A 26,741-nucleotide genomic window follows, 5' to 3' on the forward strand; every position below is an offset into this window, starting at 1 on the left:
CACCTCTAAAAAAAATGAGGTTTTAAAAATCACAAGAAAATGGATGGGCTTAGAATGTATAATGCTATGAGGTCATATAGTCTCAGAAAGAACAAAACAGCATGCTCTCTCTTGCTGTACAATCTAGCCAATAATACAAGTATATATTTAAACAAATGTCTTTGTGGTGCAACATAACATGAAGAAAACAAACCAAGAAAGGCAAAAAAGTAAGGGCAGGGGGAAAGACTAAAGGCAGGTGATAGACACGAGGGGATATAAGCTGACTGTTTTTCTTGTTCTGATTCTGTCACATTTTTGGGGGGTGAGGGGTGAGCGCATAAAATATATTCAATACTGAAACTGTAAAATTTAACACGACCCTCCACAGCTCCTGTTCAAAATGCCCCTTCTAACTGTACAGAAGTTCATTGAGTTGCATAGACTTTGGGTCTGATTAATTTTGGTGTGTGATATTTGGGGAAATTTTTTTTATAATGAAGTTATTTTAAAAAGTTTTATTGCTTGAGATGGACAGAGTTAGGCTCAGGCAGGACCCAGGAGTTCTGGCCCACCTCTTCCCTTTCAGTGCTTCTGGCCCTCACTCAGCCAGAAGCTTCTTCCATCAGGGTGCAGCAAAGCTACCTGGCCCCATGGTACCCTTGGGTAGGTGCTTGCTATTGGAGTCATGGTACCCTTGGGTAGATGCTTGCTATTGATACCACCACCAACAGCCCAGGCATCATTTGGTAAGATAACCCTATTCTTACTATCAGTGATCTATTCTGATGCCCCTACTCCACACAATGAAACCAAAACCATCCTCAGTCTGACTCCTTGGCCCACAGAGGGTGAGGAAAGGACAGACTAAATTATCCCAGTACTGGTTATCATGGGACACTGAGGACAATGTCATTCTACAGAGACATGGAGGAATCTGAGGGGTCTACTAACCTGATCCATCTCAATGGTCAAGTCTGCTTCTCTCCCACAAGCCTCTCGGGAAGCTTTCTAGTCCCTTTTCCAAAGTCATATTAAAATATGTTTTTTAATCTAAAAGGGCTCTACCGTAACAGCACATTTGTAGGTCACTCATCTGGCAGCCTTCCAAGAACAAGGAAGTCGCCTCGATAGGCAAGATGAAGTTTGTCCACTAAAAGAGATCTTTTGCTCCTAAGAAAATTGGTTCTCTCTCCACTTAAATCCTCAGGGCCCCTGCGCATAAGTAATTCCCACACTCTCAGTTATCTGGTTCTCTGTTCCTTGGAAAATGTGCAAAGGGACAAGGTGACAGAAAGAAGAGCACAGGGGGTGACAAAACCTTCAGCAAAAATGGCAACAAACACAGAGAGGACTTAAGTCAACAGAAAAACACCAGTGGTCCAGCAGCTCCAGCTCTAGGGGTAATTAGAGTATAGGGGAACAGTTCTGTAGATGTCAGATGCACCTGAAGTACTGCCCACCATGCACACACTTTACCTGCTCATGTGTCATCAGGAAAAGGTTAGAGCACCTACTACAATCTCTAACTTAGGAGACAAGGCACTCAAGAACTCCATAGGTATTTGCTGCACTCCACACCGAACAATGTGCCAGATGCTGGGGTTAATGAGCATGCCACCATGCCACCAGGTTCAGAGCTCAGAGTGTCACCATGAGGAAGAGTCACATGTGAGTAGAAACAGTTGACTCTTCCCTTCCTAAAGGTGAAACATATGGAGGAATGTGGAAAAACAGAGTTTCCCTTTCTTCTAACCTCCCACATAGCCATTCCAGGAGGCAGGTAAGATTCTAAGACTGGAAGGCCTGGGTGTCCCTCGTGCTAAAACAAAGGATCATTTTCAAAAGCCTAGAGATACTAGAGCTTGCTAAATAGGCTGATCATCAATGTGGGACAGGGAGCTCAAGGTTGTACTATCCTGAGCCCCACTGCTCTAGGATACAGATAAAGGATGCCACAGCACAGGGAGCCTGTGGACCTGAGGAAACCACGTGGGGGAGAGGAGGAGATTATCCCTAGGCAAATTTGATACCCCTAGATGTCACAGGCATGGTCCATATGAATCCATCCAGAGCAGATTATTTACCAAATATTGACAGGTCCACAGGAGAAACCCCCAGCCCCATGAGGCTGACAGGAGGCACAGAAGCCCAGACTGGTCTGGCCCCCATCTAGGAGATTCCTGCAGGCTCCAGACCCTAAGTTTCAGCCCATGGGGACTGCATTCCTACAGCCAGGCAAAAGAGTGAGCCTTCTTCAGCAGAGTCACAAACACCAAGAAATATGAGCTGACCCCAGAGCATTGTAAAGAGAAGTCCATATGCTCAACAACTGTGATGTCTCTAAGAATAGCACTGATGGGACTGAAGCACATCACTACACCAGGGCAACTTCCTGGAAAAGACAGGGGTGTGGCAAAGAGAGGGGTGACCACAAAGGACCTCCACAAAGGACCTCTAATTTGTTTAGGCACTTCCCGTTGAGCCAACAGCACATCCAGACAAGGGTCCTGCCCCTGTAAGAGCTTAGAGACAGGAAAAGTGAAATTACATATTCAAGGAAAAATAAACACCGTGAAGGTCAGGGTTCCTAGAGCCCAGAATCTTCTGGAACTTGCATTGAAGGCCCTGGGATTGGGGAAAGAGAGAATGCAGGTGGGTGGTGCGATTCATTCTACAAACATGGCCAGTGGTTGCTCACTGCCAGACTATGTGATTGTAAGATCCATTTCGAGATGGCTTGCTTGTCTGAGATCCTGTAGACACCATGTATCCTGCAGGAGCAATGGTGCCCCCATCCCAGGTGCCAGCTTTCTAGAGCTGGACTATTCTGTGTCCAACCAGGCATAGGCTGTGGGTTATGCTTGCTCCACCAGGCTCCCTACAAGTAAGCAGGTGCTACAGCATACCCTCCCCTAGCCTCTCGGAAGCCCGGGATCTTGCAGGAGGAGGCTGTTTCCCATCAGGTAGGGCATTATCACGACTTTCCATATCTATCCACTAGATCTCACTAACATGAATAGTGGGAGTACATAGTGCCACCACTGGTGCATCCACCCAACACCCCAAACCTGATGCTCTGCCAGCCTGAATCTCCCAGGAGAGGGCACTGATCAAGAAACAGCCCATCCAGGCCTGCATTTTCTGCACCTGGCAGGTTATCCCAGGTCCAGCAGGGCCCACAGCTGAGCTGAACCCACTGCAAACTGTGCTCTAGTTAAAATACATCTATCTGCAGCATTCAGAAAATAGCCATCCACAGTATTGCTTTCAGCTATAATGGAAAACTGATGGCTTTTATCTCCCCAACTTTATGACTATTGATGGGATAGAGGCTGAGGTTTGATGACCATTTAATAGCCGACCCTGCGCAGTTAGAGGAGCATCAGAAGGCAATGAGAGCGCCGCGGTGATTGTCTGGCAGAGAATTCGCCACCGAGGTCCAGGCAGCAAAACAACCACCCTCCCCAGGCTCTGACACAAGGGGAAAAATCAAAGTCATCATCATTTTGTTTTACCCCCTCCTGTCTGCCACTGACCTCTGGAGTTTGAGCCAAAGGGGAGAGGACTAGGTGGGGACTGAAGCAGGCCTGAACCCGCATAGAGAAAGGAAGGGGACTGAGTGTTGGGACACCCCCATGTGTCCCTTGAGATTCCCAGGTCTCCCCACCCAGCCTTCAGCACCCTGTGGGCTGGCTGGCTCCTGGCAGTATTGTGCAGACTTAGGAAAGTCTGTCAGACTTGGCTAGAGATCAGAGTAGCGGTTTCCCATTTGCCAGGCTCCAGCTGACCTGAGGTCCAACTAGTCTTCAACCTTCTGCCCACAGCCAGAAGCCAAATGCTCTGTGTGTAGCCAAACACCAAGCCTTCTTTGCCTTTCTGCTCTGCCCACTTCTACCCCAGCCACTGCCCTTCCTCCTTTCCCGCTGGGACAGAGCTGGGTCTGTAGGCCCCCAGTAGGGCTGAACACATTACATTTTAAACTCGCAGCATTCTAAACTGGGGAGAAGGCTCCGTGAGTAAAGTGCCTGCTGTACCAGCACGAGAACCTGAGTTTGGATCCACAGCTCACATCCTGTACTAGACAGGAATGCTAAGCAACCACACGAACGGGAAGGTAAAGGAGGCGGTGGGGCAGGGGGCAGGGGGCAGGAGAGCAAAATGGTAGGATACAAGAAACTGGAAATGGGAAATGGGTAAAATGGGGGAAGTGCTACAATTTGCAAAGATGCTACAAAGCTTCCAAGGAAGGGAAGCAACTGACAAGTCCTACCCAACTGTAACACCTATGAACACATGGTGACCAGCAAGGCATGATAACCCTAAGGATACAATGGGGGAGCTCATTACTTGGCATTAACCAACAGCTCTGTAATTGAACTTAAGGGCCACTCAATAGGAAGGAAATCATGCCTGGTACTTGAAACTTAGCCAACTACCTGGGGCTAGTGAGGACATGGATCTTAGAGAAGAACCTACCACAGCCACTATACTAAACCCGCATAAATAGTAACTGTATTCTAAAACATATCCTCATACCCTCAAGTAAGTGTAGATCTCACCACTCATCAAAAAAACATCTCTCTGCAACAGAAGGAGATCATTACAGAAAACCACAACTAGTCAAAACGCAGAAAATGCCCAGTGGTGGACACACACCTTTAATCCCTGCATTTGGGAGGGAGAGGCAGGTGGATCTCTGGGTTTGAGACCAGGCTGGGTTAAAAATAGAGCTCCAGAATGGCCAAGCAGGGCTACACAGAGAAACCCTGACTTAAAAAACCAAAACAAAAGAGAAAAAGCAGAACAACAAATGATTGTAGGGTACACAGCCCCAGTTAATACCCACAACACAGTATCTATGCCTAAGGCTCAGGAAACCAGTGGAAGATGGGGCAGAAAGATTTTCAAGTCCAGAGGACCAAGAAATCTGCAGTGGGAACGTGTCTTCTAGAAATGACAAGAAGCTACATTCATGACATCTCAACAATTGGCTGCCTAGGCAAAAACTGCACAATGACAACATCAACAGACATGCTAACATGGAAAAGAGAAAGCCATGGAGCATCAATCACCTCTAGACAAAGAAATGCAGGCAATGTTGAGATTGGGAAAACAATCTTCCTCAGAGGGGAACCACCAAGGGGTCAGAGCTGAAATCAAAAATCATAATGTTCATACAAGCAACACTAATGGACTGAGTAGATCGTATTTATGTATTTAGACATATATGTGTATGTATACATTAAAGAAAAAGAGGCCATGATTTTGAGAGGGAGCACAAAGGGTATATGGAAGGAATTGGGGGAGGGGGGGAAATGATGCCGTGTTTGATTTTTAAAATGAAACTTCAAAAGAGAAAAGTAAATGTAAATAAGGTGCTCTCACCTTAAAAAATAAGTAAATAAATAAATAAATAAATAAAAATAAGCCGGGAGGTAACATGCCTTTAATCTCAGTACTCAGGGGATGGGGGTGGGCAGAGGCAGGCAGATCTCTGTGAGTTCAAGGCCAGCCTGGTATACACAGTGAGCTCCAGGACAGCTAGAGCTACACAGGGAAACCCTGTCTCCAAAAATCAAATAAATAAAAATAAAAGGCATTTGTAGCAGCACATGCCTGAAACCCCACCAATAGAGGATGAGGCAAAGACAGATTTGAGTCAGCTCAGTGGCTAACAAGTAGAGCCAAAGTGGTGAGCTCCAGGAAAGATACACTGCCTCAGAAAATAAGGTAGAGAGCAATAAAGGATACCCAACCACCCAACCTTTCACAGACACATGCACACACTTTTAATTATATATATATACATATATATATATGTATATATGTATATGTATGTATTCAAAGTATCTAATTCAAAAATGTGAAATCTGAAATACTCCAAAATCTGAAACATCCAAAAAAGTCACTTGTTCTAATTTCCTGGTGTCACCGTATCAGCTGAGTTGAGCAGCACAGGGGACTGGCTCCAGGACATCCAAGCATATCAAAGAAACACTCATGTCCTTTATGTAAAATGGTACAGATCCTGCATTTAATCTATACAATCCTCCTATATACTATAAGGCAATGTTATAGGCTATGTAGTTATTATACTATTTGTTTTGTTATTGTTATGTTGAGGGGTTTATATACACATATATTTTCCATCTTTGAGTGACTGTATTCATGAGTATGGAATTTAGAAGCAGCCACAGAGGGCCAATATGATTAATTAGGATTTAGTTTAACTCCTGAGCTATATTAGGGCCTGCTCCACCTGACTCCTTTGTTCTCCTATCAGGCAACAAATTGAGAGAATCCTTAACCAGCTCGAATTGGGAGCTGACAGGTGAAAGGCATTGGGGAAGGGGAACTCTCATCTGTTCAGGGTCCCCAGGTCATCTTAAAGCCCCAGCCTCAAACTTTCCCTCCCTCCACACACAAGTGCTCCTCATTCTGTTGGCCCTTTCTGCTCTGAGCAGAGTACACATACATACATACATACATACATACATACATACATACACACACACACACACACACACCAGCTAGCCAAGCCCTTCTTCCTAAGCCCCTTTCTGATCTGAGCAGAGTATACACACACACACACACACACACACACACACACACACACACACACACACAGCTAGCCATGCCCTTCCCCCTGGAGCCTCTGCCCTAAGGCATCCTCCCTCCTTCCTGGCCAGCTACTGGACCACTCTACTCACCGCCCTCCCTGGCTCTCCAGGGCTTGCCTGCAGCTCGCAGTTTAATCCTCACAACTCTTAATTAAACCAGGCCTCCTCTTCATGGCTGCTAGTTCACGGGGGCAAGCCCTGCCTCCCCAAATGAGCTTAGAGCTCTTTGAAGGAGCTCATGTTTTCTACGTGCCCATACACCAGGCTGCTGCTCACAGCTTTTCATGAGTTATTTCCCTTAATCCCATCATCTCCATCCAAGCCCTTGCCTCTCTGCTCAGCTCCCAGATAACAAATACCTTTTGTATTTGACATTGACACTTGCACATCCAAACAATAGCTCTGAAACCCAAACATCCTCCCCCCTTCTCCTAGCAAATTCCTTTTTCCCTCCTCCCTTCTCAAGGTGATGGCTTCACCAACTGATCAACTGACACCCTAGAGACCTGGTCTCTCCTTCACTGTGTCACCTCCATTAGGTCCCTAGGAACTAACCCCCAAAGGACCCTATGTCTCATCCCTATGGCCAGTTCCTCTTTGCTTACAACCTGCCTTGCCCTTATTTCAGGCCCAGCACAGTACGGTCTCCTTCTGGACTCCACATCTTCAGCTCCAGCCCTTCTGTGCATAGCAGCATCTTCCTAAAATGGCAGTTTGGGTCATGCTATCCTCCTTCTTAACTAGTTCTTGGCTTCTCATTGTCTTCCAGAGAAAATCAAACTTGCTAGCAAAGTACAGAAGGGCTGGATGAACTGGTTCCCTTGCCCCTTCTACATCAGTCCCTCTGAAGAATCAGAAGGAGAAAAATCACCTCCAAGAGGGCTTCTCTACTGACCCTGCCAGCTGTGAGGGCTAGCCTTCTACCTGTAGCTAGAACTAGCCTAGAAGTACTTTAGAAACCCAGAATGACATCCCCATCTATATCTTCCTAAGCTACTGTCCTTGCAGACAGAGGCTCTTCAATCTTCAATCAATGTATGTCCACACATTCATGCAGTTCAAGATCAAAAGCCAGGACTGTCTAACTCACTTGTGACACAGCTCTCTGATTCCTTTCTTGGTGCCAAAAGTCTAGCCCCCAAGGACAGAAAGAAGGACTCAGAAAGACATAAGCCAGGCAGGATGGGAACAGATATTGCAAAATTCTCTATATGAGCAGAAAACATTTGCTGTCTCGTGTGTGTGTGTGTGTGTGTGTGTGTGTGTGTGTGTGTGTGTAAAACTCAGTGTCCCCATTCACCAGTAGGCAGGCGGGTGTCACTAGGAGCCTAAGGTATTCACGCAAACCAGAGAACCTTCCATAGTAACACTACTGGCTAAAGGCCTCTGAGTTTTGCAAGACACCCCCTAAAGGGCCCTGTCATGGTTTGAATTTAAAATTACTTCCATAAGCCCATGTTTTAAAAACATTTTCACCAACTGCTAGTGTTATCTTGGGAAGCTCTGGGTCACTCAAGGCCTCCGAGGGTGATAGTCCCTGGCTCCTGCCACACTCAGCTTCTCAGTTTACCATTCGGGAAGCAGCCTCCCCCACATGTTCCCACTGCCATGAACAAGTCCATCATGCTAGCCTCACAATGATGTGCTAGGACCGCCTAAAACCATGAGCCAAAATAAATCATTCTCTCGCCTCTGTCAAGGATTGCATCAGGACAATATGAAACTGACATAGCTGGACTTTCTTGGTTGGCTGCCAGCTCCCCAAACAATGATCTCGAGACATAATTATGAAAGCTTGGCCTTTAGCTTAGGATTGGTCCCAAATAGCTCTTACAACTTAAATTAATGTTTCTCTTAATCTGGGTTCTGCCATGTGGCTTTTTACCTCTCCTTCATTCTGTATGTCTGACTCCTTCCATGTTTCCCTGGAGTCTCTTACCACATCAGATTCCAACCCTGACTTCCTCTCTGCAAGTCCAGCCTATCCTCTCCTGACTAGCTATTGGCCGTTCAGCTTTTTATTAAACCGTTCACAACAATACATCTTCACACAGTATATCAATATCACACAACAAACTGACAGAGGCCTTGAGGCCCACATGTGGCTCAAGGACAGTGGGGGTCAGGGTACTCAGGAGGTAAAGGCTACCTCACCTCTACTAAACAGAAAGGCAAAGCCCTCCTGATGCTGGGCACAGGAAAGTCACAAACCATCCTTGGAACACCTTGGAGAAAATCTCATCATAGGAGCCCCAGAACACCCTTCAAACTCCTTCAATAAAGCATTAAATGCCTCTTGAAGAAGACCAGAAAAGCTGAAAGTAGAGACTGTCTCTTAGGCTGCTCTCGTAGCAGTGACCCAGAGAGAGATGTCTTCCAAAGTTGAAGGACCCAGGCCTGAAGCAGGAGAGGTAAAGTCAGGGATGACCATATCAAGGACCTTCAGAGCCCATGTACTGCAGTCTGAATTGCGTGCTCTTCAACTTAAAAGGCAGTTATATCCCCATAAGCCCATCATAGGATGGAAATGTCAGAAGTCAAGGCTGTGTTTCACCCAGCTTACCTTAAATGTGCTCACAGAACTTACATGACCCTTCAGCTGGGCGAAATCACCCAACATAAAGCCTCTTTGCAATAAATTAATGAACACCTCATGTGGCTTGTTGGTGAAGCATACTTCAGAGCATCCATGAATTGTCTATCGCTGTGGTTGAAGAGCACACGACACTTCCCAGGTCCAATCCAATGCTGGGTAACCTTAGCCACCCTTCTGTTTTTGCCATCCTTCCACCATCTATGCCGGTACATGTGACCAAGTGGCCTGACTTTGTTCAGCACTAAAGCAGGTTTCTGAATCGCCGACTTACCAAAACTGTTATGGAAATGCCACCACAGCCCTTCATATTCCTAAATACAGCCATCCTCTCGGTGTCCACACCCTGGGAGCATCTCAGCACCATCCAGCACAGCTGTCTACTTCTTTTCTGCAAGAACATGCTCTTCTGAATCTTGGACCTCACAATGGCAAACATTCATCGGGTACCTAACAGGACAGGCACATCCTCAGAGCCTCTTCTCTCACTGGATTCTCCCTAAGAGTAACTTATTATCACTCAGTTTAAAATACCACCTCCCTGCTAATAACCCCCAGAATTCACCACCCCAGTCAAGCCCCAGAGATGTCTGGAAGCATCAAAACACTAACCATGTCCCAAACAGAATTCCTGATATACCTTCAACCCCAGATCCTGTCCATCTGAAAAAGCGACTCCATGCCACCACATATATGTATCTTGTGAGTCTTCCTGGAGTTTCTCCATCTCCAAAATCTCTGTACTTTATTCACTTATCTTGTGCCACAATGTCACTCTGGCTTGAGCTGCCATCATTGCTGACCATGCTCTCAGTGGCCTGCAGTCACGCATGCCCCTTCTGCTCTCCCCATACAGCATCAGCCATCTTTTCACTCAACTTTAGTGATAGTTCTGCTCAGCTTCAGAAGCTCCTTTCAACCTGTTCCCAGAATCAGTCCTTTCCAGGGCCCACATGCCCTGTGCAATCTGAGTCCTGCCACCTTACAACAGCACCCCAAGCCTGCCCCCGAGCCGCTGTGCTCCAGCCACATCCCTTCTCTTGGCAAGGCTAAGTCTTTCCTCCTATAGCCTCTGCCCATGACACACCCTCTGCAAGAATGCCGCTTCTTCTGTCTGTCTCTGGTTCTCATGTCTCAGCTTATCTTTTAATGTATTGCATTTATTTATTTTTTGTGGAGGGGAGTACACATGCCATGGCAAATGTGTAGAGGCCAAAGAACAGTTTGCAGAATCAGTTCTCTCCTTCCACCAGAGACAGAACTCAGATCAGCATGCTTGGTGGGGAAAAAAAAAAAAAAAAACCTCTACCCAATGATCCATCTCAGCTGCCTGAGGTCTCAGTTCAAATGTCATCTCCTCTAAGTCTTTGTGACTTCTGTCCAGATAAAGGCCCCCCCTCCTGGCCCCTCTAATGCTCTATTTCTAGAGTTGGGTATACCTTACCCAAAATGCTTGGGACCAAAAATGGTTCAGCATTCAGATCTGAGAATATTTGATATAGATATTAAGACATAATAAGGATGGGACCCAAGTCCAAAAGGGAGATTTTATTTTGTTCTGTATACGCGTTAACCAGACAACCTGGAAACAATGTTTTTAGCACACTTGTGTTTGGACTGCAGCCCATCTCCTGAGGTCAAGTATGGAATGTTCTGCTTGTAGAGTCACATTGCCATTCAGAAAGGTTCCAATTTGGGAGCATCTGGCATTTCTGATTTCCAGATACAGGATGCTCAACCTGGATGATATACGTGTCTGCTTAATTCTCCACTGCCTCCTCCACTGGACTGTATGTTCCAAGGAGGTGTGGTCATCCCTACTGTGCTCTTTGAGGTACCTCTCATGTCTATCACAGTGCCTGGAGCAGAGTAGGGACACAATACAGCCCCCTTAAATAAGTAGGAACACAGAATATGAAAAGGCTGGGGTCTAATAAAGAAGGAAAACATCAGCTGCCACCTGAGGCATACAGAAAGCTCAAGAGAAAAATCCACACAAGGAGCCAGCTGCAAGAAAGGATTAGAGGGTGAGGATGAGACCAGCCTGGTGGAGGGTGGGTTGAAGCCCTAGGACTGAAGGCTTATATTTATATCCCAAACGTCTTATGTAGAAACCGTAAGCTCCACTGTGAACTATAACCCAATGTGGAGTTTAAAGATGGTGCACATGAGCACACACACACACACACACACACACACACACACACACACCTACCTATAGGAGAGGCTCTTGTGTGAACAGATCATATGGGTTTGTATCCTTATGCTTCCTGAACCACAGCATTTCCCTGAGTGGATCTTCTTCACCCCTTGAGATGAGGTAGGTCATTAACACATCTCTTCATTGGGAACCTTCACTGTACAGGGACTGTACCTCCTCATCAGTGCCAGGTATAAATTATGTGGGGCCCAGATACCTGGAATGTAGGATAGATAGGGAAGGCTCCTGGACACAGCCTTGCTGCTAGGCCGCCAGCAGGAAGTTGCAGACCGTATCATATAATCTAGGTATGTAGGCTGGAGCATCTGTGAGTGGATATCCCCCAGAGCCTTTTGTAAAGTAATATTCAACATTTCTGTCTTGTGTCAACATGCCAGAGGAAGTTCCAAGAAGAGCCCTTCCCTTGACCCAGAATGAAGAAGAGCGGTGACTCCATGAGAGCCAACATGGGTCATACGGGGACAAAGTTGCTAGGCAAAGATACACACACACATACACTGGCAGCTCACAGCTCCTCCCTCCTCAGGCAATCTCACCTTTCCCCCAAGTCCACCTTCTCTAAGAGGGGTGCTCTCCCCAGTACCACCAGAATAGACCTAGGAGATAGCAGAGAAAAACTCAGGTTTCTAGAGAAGCCTAGTGAAAAATGCCATCTTCTGAGAGTGGAGATCCCTGCTCTCACTGCAGAGGCAGCCAATATGGTGGCACCATGAGACTCCAAGGTCCTTCCAACTCCCTCCTCATGAACTCTCCAACACAATGGCAGGCCCAAAAATGAATGAAGAAAAGTCACAAGACCCCCATTCTCCCAGCTAGTTGATTTCCTTAAGAGTGACTAGCTGGGTTCCAACTAAGATCTATCCTAACCTTCCCAGGCCAGTGGCAGACACCACTAGCCAGTCACAGCTCTTTGCTACCAAATCAAGGGGGAAATTCTGTACCCATCCCCAGGCAACTGATGATGTTACCAGAGAAGATGAAGATTCTTAAGAACCCTTCTACAATCTAATGAACACAGTAAGGTTCTCTCTACAAAACTTAGTATATTAGATCAAGATACACCAAGCATCACTTTAAAAGGAAGTAAAAGTTTGGAAGTCCTTAGCCTCCCTACTCCTTGAAAACAGTCTTTTGTTGCTATTTGAAGATGGTCTGATGAGAACACCAGCCAAAACATCCTATAGATTCAAAGAGAAGCATATTCCAAGGAGTCAAGAATCAAACCCCAGTTTAGGACAGCCTGAGGGAGGATGCTATCTCCCTCCACTCCATATCCCAACCATCTTCCCCCTTTAGGACAAAGACAGCAGCCACAGCACAGAGTGGCCAAGACAGTTGGGGTAGCCCCAGGCTAGAGTCTATTTATGCACATCCTCAGCATCCAGAGGTTAAATCACAGCTCTGTAGATGGCATGGGTCCAGCAGGAGGTTATTTATAGCCCTCTGACAGACCAGGAGGAGCAGAGCTCTTCAGGAGGCCATTTCCAAATGCAGCCTGCAAGAGACAGTAAGACAGCTATCACCTTCCCACAATCTCAGAACCACCACAATATGCATATGCACAAATGCACACATGCACATGAAAACACACACATACACACACACAATCTGAGCACACACACACTGAGCATATCCTTACAACGAAAGCAAACTGAAAAGATATAAACAACAATGCTCAGAATTTTAAAAATAGCTCATGAACCACTGGACCCTGAAGAAAATCCAGTCAGCTTCCACAGACTCCTTCCAAAATGTTCCCAGCTTTCTAGGCTCACTATCATATGTTTCTAAAGGAAATGTATCCCTTGGTCATCTTTAGACCTTTGGTTAGCTTAAGTCCACAGCCTTGAAGCTCAGGGTTGGAATGGGACAGAAACCAAAGAGTAGAGCCTGGTCTCTTAAGGAAAGACCTCCCAGCCATCTAGATATACCATGAACACAGAATTGATGTTTCCACTCCCAGAAGCTCCATCTGACTCTGGTACAAAGGGAAGTGGAGGATTCAGAAGAACTTCCATTAACTCCAAGGCTCAGCTAGCAGATATCCCTGTTTAGCCAATGCTTCTTTAAATGCTAGGTCAGAGAAACTTCCCAAGCCTCCTTGGTAGTGATTTAACAAGTGCAGCAGAATCTACTGCTCATCCCACAGGTGGGGTGCAAAGCTGCTTCTAGGCTAGTCTTCTCGGTATCAGTGGACCAGCTCCCATGTCATGCCACCTAGGGTTTGGCAAAACTGCTCCAACTGCAGAATTCCTGGGCCAAGACTGACTCAGGAAGAAGCCTAAGGATTCATGGGTCCCCTGCACAATAAAAAGACCAGTAAATGAGGGAGGATTAAGTCAGGACTAGATGCTAGAGAAATGAGCATGGGAGCCAGGCTGTAGGGGATTCCTAAGGATGAGAGCTCCATTTCCAAAGAATCAACCCCCAGAGATGATTTTCCTTACCCCCATCTAACCCACTCTATTAGCATACCCGAGAAAGAGAGGGCTTTCTATTCCTGTTCCAAACCCCATGACTTTTGGTGCCATTATTTCCATAAGATGTCTACCTGTGTGCCCATTCTGGAAGACATAAAGAAATACCAAGCCAGAGGAAGGAAGAACAGAGAATCCCTTTGTGTGCCCAGTGCAGAGTCCAGTTCAACTAGACCTTCCCCACTTGCCCTATCAAGCCATCTTTAACCTCACAGAGGTGAGATTAGCAACTAGAAGGCTACCTGGAACTGCTGGGCGGTGACACATGGGTCAGAGGCCAGAGCTGTGGGATTTAGACAAAAGACAGTGCCTCTTTTCCTTCTAGGTCCATCCTGGGAAGATCATGGGGAGAAAACCCTTTGAGGCTGGCCCGAGGAGCAACAGGAAGCATCCTAGAAACTACCTGGAAAGACCCCAGCCCTCAAATCTGAGCAATGAGAAAAGATCCCAAAAACATGATGCCTTGGATAAGTATCTTTGCTTGATTAGTGTGGAAACCAAGGGCCCAGGGAAGGTCATAGCCCACTAAGAGGCTATTCTGGACACCACACAGAGGTCTCCAACTTAGAGTGCCACCCACCCCATCCACCACCTGCCTGCCACCCTACATTTTCATCTCTGGGTTCTCCCCAGCATATGCCTCCCAGCACACCTAAAGCTTCAACTCTGATGGGGCTGTGGATGACATCCCCTAATGCCTCTGCCACACTCATCCTAGATGCAGCCTCTTTTGTCATTCCTGCCCTTCTTCCTCTAGGACATTAAGTCACATCTGTATAGTGGAGGGTGTGGTGAGTAGGATAGGAGCTAAACAAAGATGAGTTCAAGTATTGCCCTGGTTGGAGAAAGGAGTTCACATAAACTCATCTTGAGCCAACATTAACTTCCTACCTGACAAACCAAGCCATGTCCCCAAGTCAAAAGTCTTGACATGGTGTTGTCTACAGACCCCTGCTTTGCAGTCCTTGAAGTCCGCAAATGCAAGGGGCTCATTTTCTTGGTCAGTCCTTCACTCCTCAGAGTCCTCTATCCTGACCTTCACAATGCCCAATGGTGTTTAAACATCTATTCTGGCTCCACTGGCTCCACCGTATGCTGTTTACCACACAGCTCTCCTGACCACGACTGCCCCGACTCCAGAAAAAGAAGCAAACAAAAATCTTTCTGCTCCTTAAATCAATAAACGGAGTCATCAGAATGCTCTACAGTCCTCCATCTCATGCATGATTTCAGCCACAGCAGCCACATGTCCTCTGGGCCACCCAGCCGTCCTCAAAACAATACTGGCAAGCAGGCACAAGGTCCTGTCACTTATCTGCTGAAGGCTCCTAACTCAGATATCTGAGTAGCTCAACCCTAAACACCTGCATAGGCACCCTGCAGTCTGCTGGCTTTCTGGACCAGCCTGGCCCACCTATCGGCACACGGTCCTGAGCCAGGACTCAAGCTGCTCTGTACCAGCTCTTCCAAGGCTCTGCTGTTCACTGTTCTGTTGTTATGAGTTGCTCCGTATGATGGAGTCTGGCAAGCTTGCCATTTAGTCCACAGGGGATACTGTGTCTCCATCTAAGAATTAGCATGCTCCCTTCTGTGTTGTTTAAGGACTTCCATAATCCATCCGGCTTCCCCTTAATCCAAGTCACCAGGAAGCTCAGAACTGATGTTCAGTGCTCTGCCTGCCTGTACAGTCAAGGCTTTTGCTTGCTCCTGCCTTCTGGGGCTCTTGGTTGCCGCTGCCAACCCCTCTATTATAGTAGGTAGAGGCCTATTTCAAATTCTTTCAGCTGTTATAGTTAATGTACACTTTTTAAAAAGCAGTCTCAAAAGCATTTCTTCAGAAGGTTTTCCTCGAGCCCTATAGCTAGCTCAATGCTCAATCTCTTCTCTAAACACTGTGAGAGCTTGTTTTCCAAACCAAACAAAAGGGGAGCCTCCCATTCCTGCTGCACACAGACCGGATTCTCCAGGGTCCAAACGAAGTTATCTTCTATCCTGTGTCCTCATGAAGGCTCCGGCTTCAGCCCTGCTGCTCTCTGAAGAAAACAGTTTAATCCCCGTGCCTTTTCCTCTGGCTCCTGGGAGCTAGAAGCTGGGCCACAGCGACTGGCTTTCAGCACACACAGACACACACATGCACATATGTATTGAGGTACCTGGCTTGGCAGATCCCTCCCTCTTGAACCACTTCCTGGTTTTCCTATACTCTCCTCTGCATCCCTGTCTTCTGCTGTTCTGTTTCTGTCCCTCTCTTACATATGCATTCCCAGTAGAGCCAGCCCTGAGTGCCACACCAATGGCTCCACTATCCCCTGACCACTGATGATGCCCCAGTCACCTTCAGCCTGGACTCCCTCATGGGCTCCATTAAGCCCCCTCATTACATATCCAGGCTTTAATCATAACCCAAATGCCCCAAAACACCTATATCCACCCCTTTTCTCCAGCTTCCTGACTGAGCTCCAGAATCACCAGAGAAAGCAGCCCAGATGGTCACTCTGGTCTCTCAGTTGCTGCATATCCAACACCACCCCCACAGAATAACTCCATTGTCTCACAGTTATTCAACTAGGAAACGGGCAATTGCCAGCCACACATCCATCCAATTAGTGTGTTGCTGAGTATTCCCCAAGGCCACACTCTGAATTCAGGGAGAGGTACAGAGTTCCTGCCTCCAGGAGACTTTCTACTTACCACCCAGTGAAAAGATCCGTTTTTCTTCATCCCTACAGCCATTCCCTTACTCCAAGGTGACGTGCCTGCTGCCATTCAGGCTGCACACTTTAACAGCCACAGTGGCAAGAAAGAGTATTATGCAATCCCAGCCGTGAAATGTGTGGCCTATGACCTGGGGCAAGGTACTTTCTCAGTCTGTTCCCTCCCCTTCAAAGATGACGACAGAGTCTACCTCAGAGACTTTCTGCCGGGTTAAAAGGTTACAAGCATGAAGCCTTTAGCCCATGTCCAGATACAAAGTGAGACTCCTGCAATCTTCCCTTTGCCAGCAGTCCCCCCACCACCCACCTCTGAAGTTCCCCACAAGCCCACACTCTCCTCCAAGTCTCTGCTGACAGACTCACTCCTGGGCCTTCTCCTTCTCCGTCCTCAAAACCCCATCAACTCAGTGACACCCCCTCAGGACTTCCAGGCTTTGTCAGATGGCCCTCCACTGTGCTCCCTTCTCTGCAAGGCATGTCCCTCTGAATGGGGACCACTTCTCCTCCTATGGGATATGTACTCTGTTATCTTCTCCGCATAGCCAGGACTGAGTATCGAACCCTTCACATGACATGATTCAGCATATCAATACTTAGCAACATGAAAAGAACTGGGGGGGGGGACAAATTTCAACTAGCTATACCTAAACTTTTAAAACCATGCCTAATACTTAGGTTATACTTATTACATATATTTGCTATATGCCAGGCTCTGTGATAAGGTTTGGACACGTAATCATGTGTACAATAATGCTGGGATATTATTTTATTCCTCGTTCACAGGTGAAGCAATGAAAACTCAGGAAATCTTCTTAAAAACTGAGTCAACGTCACATACATAGCTTCAGGTGGTAGAGTCAGGATTTGAACCCAGCACTGGCAGACTCCAGAACCTAGTCCTCACCTAACAAAGCTTGGCTTTGCTCTCAGTCTGCAGTGATCTGGCTCTTAGGTCACATTCCTCTGCTGGGACATAGGCACAGGTTTCCCTGAAAAGTGAAACAAAAACCCCTGAAGGTCCCTACCTCCTGTTAGCAATCCATGATTTGAAATTGTAAGTTCCTTGGGTGGTTTGTTTTGGCATCCCTTTAAGTACTTAGCATGAAACTGCACACAGAGTAGAAAATAATAAACCCATGATGAATGGAGTAACTGGGTGATGGACAGATGAATGAATGCATTGTAGATGGGCAAACAAGTAGATGAATGAATGAAATGAACAATTGGTTTCACCTATGACCAACCAGTTTTAACCTTCTCCACACCTTCTGCTGGGCTCATTCATGGCCATAATTCAAGTGACCCTAAAACACAGCCCAACCACATGAGCACCCCAAGTAGACGGCCATAGCTTCTGCAGCTCTTACCGGCACAGGTGGTCTATACGGCACAGAGTGCGCAGGTCCAGGCAGTTGGGCTTCTCCTTGTCCTCATAGGAGCAGCTGGGCAGAATGGTCTGCCGGCGACGCTCAGCACATGCCTGGTCCTGACAGGAGCAGAAAAGCATGCGGTAGGTATACTCGCTGGGCACACGGTCAAAGAACTGGCGCAGGGCCTTGTGGCACTTGCGGCGGTTGCAACGTTCAGTGGATGAGATCTCACGGTTGCAGATGGAGATGTAGGAGGAGCGAAGCTTCTTGCAGTTGTCGTTCAGGTTGCAGGCCTTGGCGGCATCCAGACAGTGATTGCTCTTGGCACTGACCACTGGGTCTGCCCCTGTCCCTGGAGGAGGAGGGAGAACACTAGTCAGGGGTACACATGGGCACAGGGGGAGGGACGTGCATGGCCACTCGAGATTGGTGCCTTACGCAGACTCCTTTCCTCCGTTTCTGTTTTCTTGTCTTGGAATAAAGATTATTTACGAAACATATAGCTGTGGCGAGCATTAAAGATGTTAATATGCAGGTGCCCACAGCACATGAGACAGACAGTTCCAGGAAAGGGGTTCACTGCACATGCAAAGAATAGTTCAGAAGGAGACTCAGCCCAAGGTCTTAGACTATAACCCCAGCTTCAGAAGCTTGGAAGTGGCTGCTCACTGCCCTGTTTAGTAGGGCAGGAAATAATGTGTCTGGCTCAAAGTCACATAACGGGGCGGGGGGGGGGGTACCCTGCCAGTCCTCCATCAGCACAGCTCAGTGGGACTTCAGGGAAGTGGCACCACTGACGTTTGGAGTGAGGAACACTCATCACTGAGTCTTGTCAACAAGGATGCAAGCAACATCCCAGCCACCCTCCTCACCCCTACCCTTGTAACTACCAAAACTGCTCTTCTGTATCCAGAAGGGTGTGGCTGCCACCTAAAAGGAAGTGCAAGCCCTCTAAGTGTGAAGGGCAGACTGTCCCGACTTCAACTCGAACACTGGGGATATATGACCAGCCGTAAGCCAGATGGGCTGGGTCTCTTGCCACATTGTTCTGGCTTTCTATTTAATACAGTGAGGGAAATGTCTAAGGTACACAGCAGGGTTCCTAGAATCACACAGCTACTCTGTGATGGCTGTCCCAACCCCAAAGATCTTAGTTGTGCCAAGAAGATACCTAGCCCAGAAACCATATGACTCTACCACCAACCGGTTCCCAGCTAGAGAGAGCTCTCTTGTCCAACTTGATAACAGGCAGAGGGAAGGGCAGGACTCCCAATCTGCACATGCCCAACTGAGATCTTCCGGGGTCAGTCAGGTAGGTGTTTTACAGGGTAAGAAAATGAATTGTGGGTGGGTACAGGACTGCCACAGCCATCCTGAACACTGACAGAAAACTAGAGGCAGAAGCCAGTTGCTCAGCACCAGGAGAAAAATCAGCCTAGGCCAGAGGTAAGTTCTTCCACACTTCCAGGTTCGGTCTTCCCTGTGTATCTCCCTATACAAGAACCTGCCATAGGAAAAGGGAGACTCAAAACCAGGCTGGTAGAGACCATGACCCCTCTATGGATATGCCTGGTGACTCAGCATTTGCATATACAGTTCCTGGTACTGATTGCTGGGTTATTAAATATCTATAAAGTCCTACCTCTGCTGGGTGCCATGCTGGGAGCTTAATACAACTAAAGAGCTGACTATTCCCGCCAGGAAACCAAGAGGCAGAACCAGGCCTTGTAAAATATTGAGCCAATCTTTATATCCTGGCTCAGCTATTCATCAGCTCAAACTATTCTTTGCCTCAGTTTCCTCATCTGCAAAATAGGACCTGCCTCAAAGCATCTTTGCTAGCACAAGAAATCACTCATAACTTCCTCTGCATCATGAACTTGCTCTGTCTTCTAGAACCTTCCCATTGGCTATGTCTTTAAGGGGGGGGGTCTCCTGGTGGTCATGTGAGTCCCTTAATTTGCCACCCCGTTTTCTGCTCCCCTTTAAAGCAAAGCCACTAGTTGTGTCCCCCGCCTGTGTCTTGCTCTCCTTGCATTTTCTCTCAGACCCATATCAGCCTGGCTGCTGTGCTTCTTTCTCACCCCAGATAGAGATCTGCAGGCCTGGCCTTTCCAGCTGATGTAGCAGCAACCCTGGGCCCAGCATCTCATTCGCTTCTACCTGAGTCTCCGTCCTCACTTGTCTTCATTCTGGCCTCCCTGCTCAGGTTGCTTTGTTGGCTCTTGTCTGTGTTCTCCAGGGCTCAGCCCTCCTCTCCAGGTACTTGTGGCTATCATTTTACCTCATGCCATTAAACACCATCAGTCAGCATCCTTCCACATCCCGAGGCCTCTCTGGCAAACTCCAGACTCATCTGTTCATCACTACTTAATAATATTACCTGAAAACCCAACACCTTTGCATCAAACCCAGACCCCCAGTGGCTCAGGTAACAGTCAACTCCATCCTTCTGAAAACAGCCTCACCAAAGCAGCCCATTCACAACCACAGCAGGAAAACCAGGAATTCTACCTTCAAAGCTACCCAGAATTCACCACTTCTCACAGCCACTAACACCTCCAAGTTGTCATCACTATGCCCAGTCCCCCAGCTTTCATAGCGCCCCACAATGACTTTCTCTCTTGTGAATTTCAAGAGCCTAAGGCACAGAGGTGTGTCCCTCCAGTGTTAAAGGACATCCACTGGCTTCTTCACTCAGCGGCTTTAGCATGAGATACAAGGCTCTGTATTTGCATTGTTCCGCTTGATAACCATTGGCCACTGAACTGGAATGATGAGGAAACACATCAGATTCTAAAAGCTTATTAAGCAAAACAGTATCTCACTAATTATTTGCTTTAATCGCATGTTGAAAGGATAATATTTTGGACATGCAGTATTAAACACAGTACCAAAATTAATTTCCCCTATCTTTTTTTTTCTTTTAATATGACCATTAAAACACTTAGAATTCCATGTACATAGTGTTTCATGTTACTTTTAAGCAGCCTTACTCTGCCTGACCTTGTCCCTGGTCCTCCTTGTCAGTCACTCTACCTCAATACTAGCCGCCATGATCTTCCTGGAACAGGACAATGGTGGCCTGACCTTGGGCCTCTGAATTGGTGTCTTCCTGGTCTACAAGACTCACCTCTTACCCCAATGATCATAGAGCCATACTGATTAAATGGTTCAGATCTCTCTGCTCAGATGTTAGCTGCTCTGTGAGTTCTTCTTGTCTCCTGGCACATAGTACCCCAGTACTGCATTTACCCCCAAAATGGTCTGAGTTTCCCACAGCATGTATCAGCAGCAGCCACAGTGTATATACATTAACTCATTTCTTACATCAAAGTAAGGCAGAGGTCATGTTATCCTCCCTGTATCAAAAGTCTGATACATGAATACTCAGTAAGTATTCCATATAAAGAAAAGACTAAATATTACAAGAGCAATGTTTGGCTTACAGTAAATGCTTGCAAGTTTGTTTATATTTTGAAGGAAACAAACCATGAACAAGATTATATTTATTCCAGTATTAATGGTGGCCTAGGCAAGAGGAGATCAGAAGGGAGCGGTGGAAGAGACCAGAAGTGAACCATCCAACGGCAACCTTGTAACACTAGGAAGAGCAACGCTCCTCTCTTCTGGTGAGATAAAGGGGAAAGGAGTATAGGCAACAGAAAATTATTTGGTGATAAAAGGAAATGAGCTGTCACACCATGAGAAACTCACAAAAGCAGCAGGCATACAATGCTGAGGACATGACATTTTGGAAGAGGCAAAACAATAGAGATCAGTGGCCATCCGAAGTTGCAGGAGGGAGGGATGAGCGGGCAAACACATGGGGTAATTTCAAGACAATGAAATATTCTACACGGTTCTGGAATGGTCAGCAGGCAATATGCATGGGTCCAAGCCCAAGGACTATACCAAGAATGGATCCTAATGCCAGCAACAATTAGCTCTGGGTAGTAACAGTGTGTCACTGCTATCAGTTGTAACAAACCACCACCAGAGTAGGGTGTTGGCAGTGGGAGGGTGAGGAAGCAGGGAGAGGACGGGAACTGCCCTAAAAACATTGACTCTCTTTCAGCCAGGCGTTGGTGGTATACACTTTAATCCCAGCACTCGGGAGGGAGGCAGAGGCAGGCAGACCTCTGTGAGTTCAAAGCCAGCCTGGTCTACTAGAGCTAGTTCCAGGATAGGCTCCAAAGCAATACAGAGAAGCCCTGTAACACTGACTCTCTTTCAGATGGGAATTGGAGCAGAGTATGATGGCTCACTTCTATAGTCTCAGCATTCGGGCTGAGGCAGGATGATTCATGAGTACAAGGTCAAGCTCAGCTACTTAGTGAGTTCCGTGCCTTCATGGCTTATAAAGGGAGACTGTCTCAAAAAGAGGGGGAGAGAAGGAAAAAAGAAGACAAAAGTGAGAAAAGGAACAGGTTGAGATGAAATTAAGGCAGAAAAAGAATCAAGATTTATTTTCCTAATTCATTTCCAATAAACAGCTTTAGAGTAAGGAGATGGCTCAGTGGGTAAAGTGTCTGCTACACAAACATACGGACCTGAGTTTAGATGTTCAGGACCCACATAGAAAGAAATAGAGATGGGGGGCAGAAAAGGAGAGAGAGAACAAAAGTCAGGCTAGTGATGCATCTCCAGTGCTGGGAGAGTTGGAGGACAGGAGAGTCCCTGAAGCACATTGGCCGGCCAGCCTAGCCACCTAATAAGCTCCAGGGTGAAGGAGAGACCCTGCCGTAAAAAAATAAAGTGGAGATGTGATTGAGGAAAACACTTGCCATTGATCTATCTGGCCCTCACATGCACATGAGTGCTTGCACACACACACACACACACACACACACACACACACACACACGGACGAACATATACAACATACATACAAATTTAAATAGATCCATGAGTACATACATATTCATGTATGCATTCATACGTATGCATGCTTATGTACCAGGTACTTCCCCAGCCACTGGACTGTCACTTGGCTGAGACAGACAGCTGGGGACAGAAGAGCCAATGCCAATGCTCAGCTCCCCTGGAAGAGTTCAGGGTGCAGAGAGGAAAGGACCTGTCTGGAGTTGGGGGACATGGACACAATGATGTCTTTGCTAAAACTGACCAAGTGAGTCTGGGGAAGTAAGAGAGGGGGTCCTAGGCAGAGGGGCAGTCAAACAACAGCTGAGAAGAACACAAAGAATATCATGCCTGGAAATGGAGAAAGAACAAGCAAACGAGAGGGAGCACTGGGCGGCGGGGCAGTTAACTTTAGCCATGCTGGAGCCTTGACCTCAGCAGCAATGCTCTGAGCTGCTATTCAACCACTGTGCAGGCTGTGCAAGGACCCAAGGATGCCTGTCAGCATCAAGGCCGATGTGGCCTGCCTCTGTGGGGGTGTTCCCCCAGACCAGACAGTCCTCCCTGCACTTGTCAGATGTGGGCCAGCCAGCAGCAGCAAAGAGTGAGTGGCCTGGGGCTGGGGGGCGGGGGTGGTCTCTGCAGAGGAGCAGCTGACAACTGCAAGCAGAGCAGCAGCTAATTTAGGCCTGTGGCTGCATCTAGGTTCCCCCCAGGTGCTCTGTTCCCCTCCTCACAGCACTGTTCAGAGCTAATGCCAGTGTAATTATAGCCCCAGTGGCTTCCATTTGGAGCTTCAATAGTGAAAGCATTTGCTATGGGGTGGGACATGTAAACCCCTGGGCCTCAACTTGGTAAATTTCCTAGAAAAAAAAAAAATCAAGAAATGCAGCCGTGTGAACAACAACCGCCTGAATACTGGATACTGGGAAGATGTCTCTCCCCTCTGTCTGCAGGGGGTGGGAGGGGATGGCAGGGTGCACCATTGTAAAGAAATCCACCCCCTCAGAACTGGCCAAGCTGCCCACCTGAGCATCTGTCATGCACAAAAATGGGGCTCAGACACAGTCAGGTGTATGCAAGCTGAAGTAACAAGTTTGTGACACAGTATGGCCCTTTCTGGCCTACCACATTTCATCCCACCCTAAGGCCTCTCTCCTAACACCTGGAAAGAAAATCAGTGGAGGATTTCAGGCACAAATTTCTACCCCCAGAGTCCTTCAATCTCCTCACCCTGTAGCTCCAAAACAAAAACAGAGCAGACAGGGATAAGAAGCCCAATTCTTAGGCCCCGCCCACTCCCTGGGCAGATAGCTGAGACCACACAGACCTCAACAGAGACTTGGGAGCTAAAAATGACCTAGGACTGCCTATCCCTGACAGATGTTGCCACTCAGGCCCTATGTGTGTCCAGTAGGCCTACAGAGAGAAAACTAAAGACAAGCCCAAATGTGAATAGCAGTCACCAGGAGACAGGATTCAATGGCACTTGGTGCTTTCCAAAATGTTAAGAAATGTCTCCTCCCAGCAGCTCCAGCTCCCAGAGACACTTCTTGGCTTCTTTATTCCTCTCCTTGTTCTCCCCCTCTGTGAGGGCCAAGAAAATGGGGATGCAGCTAGCTGAGGAGGGGTAGTCTAGGGCCTCACCACAAAAGGGTCTACACCAGTCTCCCACACCCCAGGGATCAGGAGCACCCCTGAGCCAATGGTCTATCCACAGCACCAGGTTGACCCCAGATAGTGTGGCACCCTTCAAACTGACATTCCCTGAACAGCTGTTCCGAATTTAGTAGAGTTGAACTTGCCAAACAGTCGCCCAAGCAGGACCCACCAAATTTAGAACCTTTTAAAGTATCACTTCTACTAATATTTAATTTTTTTTTTTATTTTAAGATGGGGGTACTATGAGTTAAATGAATGTTCTACCACTAAGCTATTCCCCCAGCCTTTTTTCCTAAGTTATTCAAATTGGCCTCAACTAATTCTATGGTCCAGTGAGCCCTGAACATGTGATCAGTCTGCCTCAGTCTCCCACACATTTGAGATCACAGTCCTGAACTACTAGGCCTGGCAACCTCCCTGAATTATTCGGTGAAACTTTAAGTTCTTCTTTAATTGATTTGATTGGGGGGGGGTGATTTTTTGTTTGTTTGTTTGTTTTTGTTTTTCAAGACAGGGTTTCTCTGTGTAGCTTTGGAGCCTATCCTGGCACTTGCTCTGTAGACCAGGCTGGCCTCGAACTCACAGAGATCTGCCTGCCTCTGCCTCCAGAGTGCTGGGCTTAAAGGCGTGCACTACCACCACCCAGAAATTGATTTAATTTTTAACATTAGTTCTGAATAGACACATTAAAGTCACTATCTTCAACTTGTTTTTCAATTGTGTGTCATATCCATCTCAAATTCCAACTTTACTGTGTATGTACTCAGAGGCAGGAGACTGTGAGCAGAGGTACTCAAACTTCATAATCGCAGGCATGCACAACACCCACTGAGTCACAGGCTTTGTGGCTGACACTTGGGTTTTGCATCTTCCCTATGATTCTAAACTTTCTTCCAAAGTTTGAACCCAAAACCAAGAAACAAGGCTCAGGTGTCAGTGACCACACCCCAGATGCACATGCATGGGCACACAAGCACATAGTACACATATAGTACACGTAGCTCACCAATGACCAGTTCCACCTAAGCAGAAGGTAGGTAGCTTATACCTCTGTTATCACCTCCTGTCTCCCTCCTGTCCTCCGCCATCAAGGTGTACTTCCCAATCACAAACAGGTAGGCAGAAAGAAGAGTCTCAACCTTCTGAGATATGCACAAGTCACAGGGACCCAGATACCTCAACTTTGCTTCTTGCCAGGAACCTTCCTTTCTTAAGCCCATGGGTCACTTGTCCCCAACCACACAAAGGTTCTCCACCAACAGCACCTTGGCTTGGCAGTTAGCAGTCAGTCAAACAGACATCAACCAACAAATATTTTCATGAACTGACAACACTCCAAGGCCTAGAAAGATGGAGTCCCTGTTCTCCAAGGTCTTTCATTCCAGTGACGGGAAAAGTGGCAATAAAACACATACACATAAAAAGATTTAAAGGGTTGATAAGTATAATGAAGGAAACCAGTAAATGCAGAAAAAAAATGACGGAGGGGGGAGATGTGGAATGTCTGCCAGGAGGTGACATCAATTTGAGAATGGTGAGCAGGAGTGCAGCACACACAAAAATCCAAGGTCAGATGATTACAAGCAAAAGAAAGGTCATGGGCAAAGGCCTGGAGACAGGCATGGTTTGGGCATGATCCCAACTCGAAATAAATAAATGAATAAATGGAAAGAATTGGGTGGCTGAAGGTTCTTAGAGGGAAAATAATTTGGAGGGGCAGGCAGAAGGGGGGCAGCCAGGAGGGACAGTCAGGGGTTGCCATAGGGCCTGATACAGTAGGGTAAGAACTTTATATTTTAACTCTAAAATGATATGCATTTGGAGGAGGGGAGGGGGAGACACAATAGCTCATTCATCAATACATGGAAGGAGAATGGAATACTAAGAAAGGAGGTGGGAAAAATGGGCTAAAGAGATGAGAGTTTCAGTAGCAGGCCAGAGAGGTGAAAGCTTGTGCAGGTGGTCATTTCAGCCCATTTTCATTTGGCCCATTAAGTGAAGAACAACATAACAGGACTGGCTGGATTCTCAGTGGGAGGAGAGAGAACTCAAGGAGACTAGCCTGTCATATTCCAGCTAGATGATGATGTCATTAGACAAAGAATACTGGGAAGGAAAGAGGAGACCAGAATTCACTGGGTATTTCAGGATGACACTTGATCGGTATGAGGATTCACATGTGGCCAAATGGAGATGCTAAGGAGACAGAAGAATCATAGAGCCATCTGAGCTACAGACA

The 26,741-nt window shown here is 47.0% G+C and overlaps 1 protein-coding gene across 2 annotated transcripts in view; it reads right to left on the bottom strand.

The window, feature by feature from the left end:
* Gfra2 (GDNF family receptor alpha 2) overlaps positions 1–26,741 on the bottom strand; it is an 87,797-nt gene that overhangs the window by 31,153 nt on the left and 29,903 nt on the right. For both annotated transcript variants that reach the window (XM_051195406.1, XM_051195405.1), the window contains one exon: positions 17,975–18,329. In XM_051195406.1, the coding sequence (XP_051051363.1) occupies positions 17,975–18,329 (355 nt within the window). The remainder of the gene's footprint in view (positions 1–17,974; positions 18,330–26,741) is intronic.

This window comes from Phodopus roborovskii, unplaced genomic scaffold (assembly GCF_943737965.1).
Source record: "Phodopus roborovskii unplaced genomic scaffold, PHOROB, whole genome shotgun sequence".
NCBI lineage: Eukaryota > Metazoa > Chordata > Mammalia > Rodentia > Cricetidae > Phodopus > Phodopus roborovskii.